A 3,600-nucleotide genomic window follows, 5' to 3' on the forward strand; every position below is an offset into this window, starting at 1 on the left:
TTACCCTAAATCTGGACAAGTTTGGGGCATGAGGGAGAGAGCAGGAGTTTATACTCCATAAAGCCACAGGAGGCTTGGTTGTGGCTCAGCCCCTACTTACCTTGGACAGGTCTGACACAGGCTTTCCCACAAATGATCTTGCAGCACTTGAGTTTGCCGTAGCACTGGCTATCGGTCTCACAACGGTTGGGAGGGTTGAGCATCATGCACTCTCCATACACCTGAGGACACTTCCCAGGCTTTTCCCTAGCTGGGGAGACAAGAGTCAGAGGTCAGAGGTCAGAGTCCCTGCGCCCTCCACACACACCTGTCCCCTCAGCAGTGTTTCGAGCTCAGGGTTTGCTCCATTTCTCATCTCCAAGGCCACCCTTTGCCAGTGAGCAGGAGGATCTAGCTACTCTCCTACCCTTTGACCATGAATTCCTTTCTTTCCTGAGTCCTGTATATGGTTCCTGAGGAACAATCTGCCTTTCCTCTACCTCAGTATCCGTTCTCCAGAGCTGCCTGGCTACCTGAACAAATGAATCATAGTTACTGGAAAACAGACATTGTGAGAACTGACGCTCCACCAGAAGGAAGATCACTTGCTGTCTGGCACTCCCTGACCAAGGGACAAAATTGACTCAACTATTCTTGGGATGGCAAACCTCATGACCATTCCTGTCCCCCAGAATTTTTTGTTCTCTCCCCTTCCCATCGCTGCTCTGGCCTCACCTTGTGTGGGGAGCTCCACAGGGTCCAAGCATTTGATGCCACAAGTATCCTGGCAGCATTTCTGGTTTCCTGTGCACTGCCAGTCACTCTGGCACTGGGGTTTCTCATACCGAAAGCAGCGGACCAATTTATTAACAGGAGGACAATTTCCAGTTTTCTCGGCTTAGGGAGAAGAGGACAAAAGATCAGGAGGCTCCTGAGTAACCATCTTGGATAATGGAGTTAGCACCGTTTCCAGGAAAGGCCTCGACCGTGGAGGTCCACAAGAAGAGTACCTGGCTTCCAGGAGAGTGACGGGTACCATGAAACCACACTTGAAAAGGAGAAAGCTCAACCCTTGGGAAAAAGCTGAATGCTCTCAGCCAGTGTATCCTGATCCAGACAAAACCAGTCTACTCAGGGCCAGGAGACATGTAGTAACAGAGGTAGAGAGACGTAAACAAAGGTAAACAAGCCAACGGGACCGGCTGAGAGTTAGTGAGAGGCAGGAAAATAGATGAAAGAACGAGAAGCAGAGAGATGACCAACGAGTGACTGAACCAGACAGATCCAAACACAAAGATGAGGACAGAGAGAGAGAGAGAGACAGAGACAGAGACAGAGACAGAGGCAGACATAGGCAGAGAGAAAGAAATAGTGGTCAAATCAGAGAGGGATGCCCCCAAGACGTAGTATAGCAGGAAAGGCACATGCCTTGCACACAGTTGACACAGGTTTGATCCCCAAAGCTCCATGTGGTCCCCAAGCACAGCCAGGAGTAATCCCCAAGTGCAAAGCCAGGAGTAAGCCCTTGGCACTGCCAGCTGTGTACCCGCACTACAGGGGGGAAAGGAGTAAGAAAGAGACTTATGCTGCTAGAGTGGCAGAATAAGAAGAATTTTCAGATGCTCAGAAAACCACAGACCTGGGTTCATGTGGACATGAGCCCACACTTAGGGAGGGCTGAGATCTCAGAAAATAGAGAAGGGCAAAGCCCTCACCACCAGAGCCCACCTCCGACCCCCAGCCAAGACTATACCAGAGAAATTCCAACTCACACTTTTGAGCACCTTCCACGGTCCATGATGCCAGAGTTACCAGGAGAAGAACTCCCAGGGGGAAGAGGCTGATGGACTTCATGACGAGGATGGAGCGGCTCTGATGACCAATGCCAAACTTCACTATTTATCCCTCACCACTGGGTGGGGCTGTACTAAGCTGTGTTTGTACCCTCCCAGCTATAATTTCATGGGCAGCAAGTTTTAGAAGAGAAATCCTGTTCCCAGGGGACAGTCGATCCCTTTTGTCCAAGGCCAGATTGTGACAACAACTGAGTGAGAATAGAAAAGGCTGACCTGGAGGATTGCAGCAGACTCATGAAGAGACCATCTCAGCTGTACATTTGACTGTGGAATATGGCATCCCCAGGTTGCTTGCCTTGCAAGTGGAGAGGGCAAAAGAATTCAGCTGCCAAGATTCTATTGAAATATGGAGCTAAACATAGAGTTGTGGAACTCTCAAATGTGGCCTGAATAATTACACCCTCTTTCTCACATTCCCGGAATCTCAAAGATTGTGAAACACTACAACTGTCTAAAGACATTTCCTTCTAAAGTTTCAGATGACACATTACTCAACATACAAATAGTGTTTCTCTGAATCAATGGCACTGTTATATCTCCCGTATCTATTCCATGTCCTAGAAGGTTGTCAGAAGAAGGGAGTAGAAGGAAGAGCTCTGTCCTTAGTCAATCTTTGGAGTTCAGTGTTCCTAACTTTCAGTGTGGTGCTGATGACACAGACGAGAGCTGAGAGATTTCGTAAGTGAAAGGACTCTGAAAAGAATAATTGGGGTCAAAGAGACAGCTCAATTGGCTGAGGAAATGCTTTTTATGCAGAAGGCCTGGGCTCAACCCCCAGAATTACACAGTCCCTGGAACACTGTCAGGAGTGACCCCCGCTCCCAAGCACTGAGTTGTGAGTAACTCCTGAGCACTTCTTGGTGTGACCACAAAACAAAACAAAATAAATGGATGGAATCTCTTATGACTGAAGATAACTGAGATGAATTGAGATAGAGAGGAAAGGCAGGGTTGGAGAAATTCCTCAATGGGCTGAGTTTGTAAACACAAAAGGGCAGCGGCGCTCTATCTCTCCCACCATCTGTGTCCAGTAGTCTCACGCCGCTTCCCATACCCCGGGAAGGTCGATGCCGATGGGCAGGCAAAGGAAGGGTCGAGGGCCAGGTTGGTTGTTCTCAATTGCAGTTTATTCCATTCCCATCTCCATACTCTGATTCTCCTCATGCTTCTCCCTCCCTTAATTCTCCTTCTCCATCTCTCATCAATCTCATTCTGCCTCTCTCATTCTCCTTCTCCTCTGGCCCTGCGTCTGGAACCCCTAGTCCATTCTTACAGTCTAGTTAAATCCCCAAGCATGAGGGGTTGGAGCTTAAACATTGATGTGGTTACAATCAATAGGGTTAAAGTGCTTTCCCTCAGGGGATGCTGCTTCTAGGACAGATTCACATACAGCAGGATGACCCACCTCAGGGCAAAATACCATCTAGTGATGAGTTTCTCCTTTCCTTAGTCCAATAAGCATGCATTCATAATATTAATCATTATATATGGACACGCAATGTCTTTAGCCTACTTCTCCCTCTGGGAGAAACTGGCAATCTTCTGAGAGTTTCCTGCCCACATGGAACAGCCTTGCAAGCTTCCCCTGGTATATTCATATGCAAAATCCAGTGACAAGCTGGATCTCATTCCCTGACCCTGAAGAGCCCCCAGTGCAACATCGTTAGGAGGGCCGAGTCAAGATAGACTTCTAAGATCTCAGGGAAAGGACGAAATGAGATGTTACTGAGCCCACCCGACAAATCGGTGATTAACGGGTTTTCAT

The 3,600-nt window shown here is 48.3% G+C and overlaps 1 protein-coding gene across 1 annotated transcript; it reads right to left on the minus strand.

Moving 5' to 3' along the window:
* LOC129404996 (antileukoproteinase-like) lies at window positions 1-1,833 on the minus strand. The gene is made up of 4 exons (XM_055139948.1): window positions 1,752-1,833; window positions 715-876; window positions 101-250; window positions 1-11 (listed from the first exon to the last, which is right to left on the minus strand). Exons 1-4 carry the CDS (start codon window positions 1,831-1,833, stop codon window positions 1-3), a joined length of 405 nt encoding a protein of 134 aa, XP_054995923.1.
* Window positions 1,834-3,600: the final 1,767 nt, after the last annotated feature.

Source organism: Sorex araneus, chromosome 5 (assembly GCF_027595985.1).
Source record: "Sorex araneus isolate mSorAra2 chromosome 5, mSorAra2.pri, whole genome shotgun sequence".
Lineage (NCBI taxonomy): Eukaryota > Metazoa > Chordata > Mammalia > Eulipotyphla > Soricidae > Sorex > Sorex araneus.

Bases quoted from the DNA above. Each gene is read 5' to 3' on its own strand.
- LOC129404996 (XM_055139948.1), bottom strand. From the start codon at position 1,833: ATGAAGTCCATCAGCCTCTTCCCCCTGGGAGTTCTTCTCCTGGTAACT. The intron at 877-1,751 runs GTGAGTTGGAAT...CTTCTCCCTAAG, and splicing joins CGTGGAAGGTGCTCAAAAGT to CCGAGAAAACTGGAAATTGT. The intron at 251-714 runs GTGAGGCCAGAG...TTGTCTCCCCAG, and splicing joins TGTGGAGCTCCCCACACAAG to CTAGGGAAAAGCCTGGGAAG.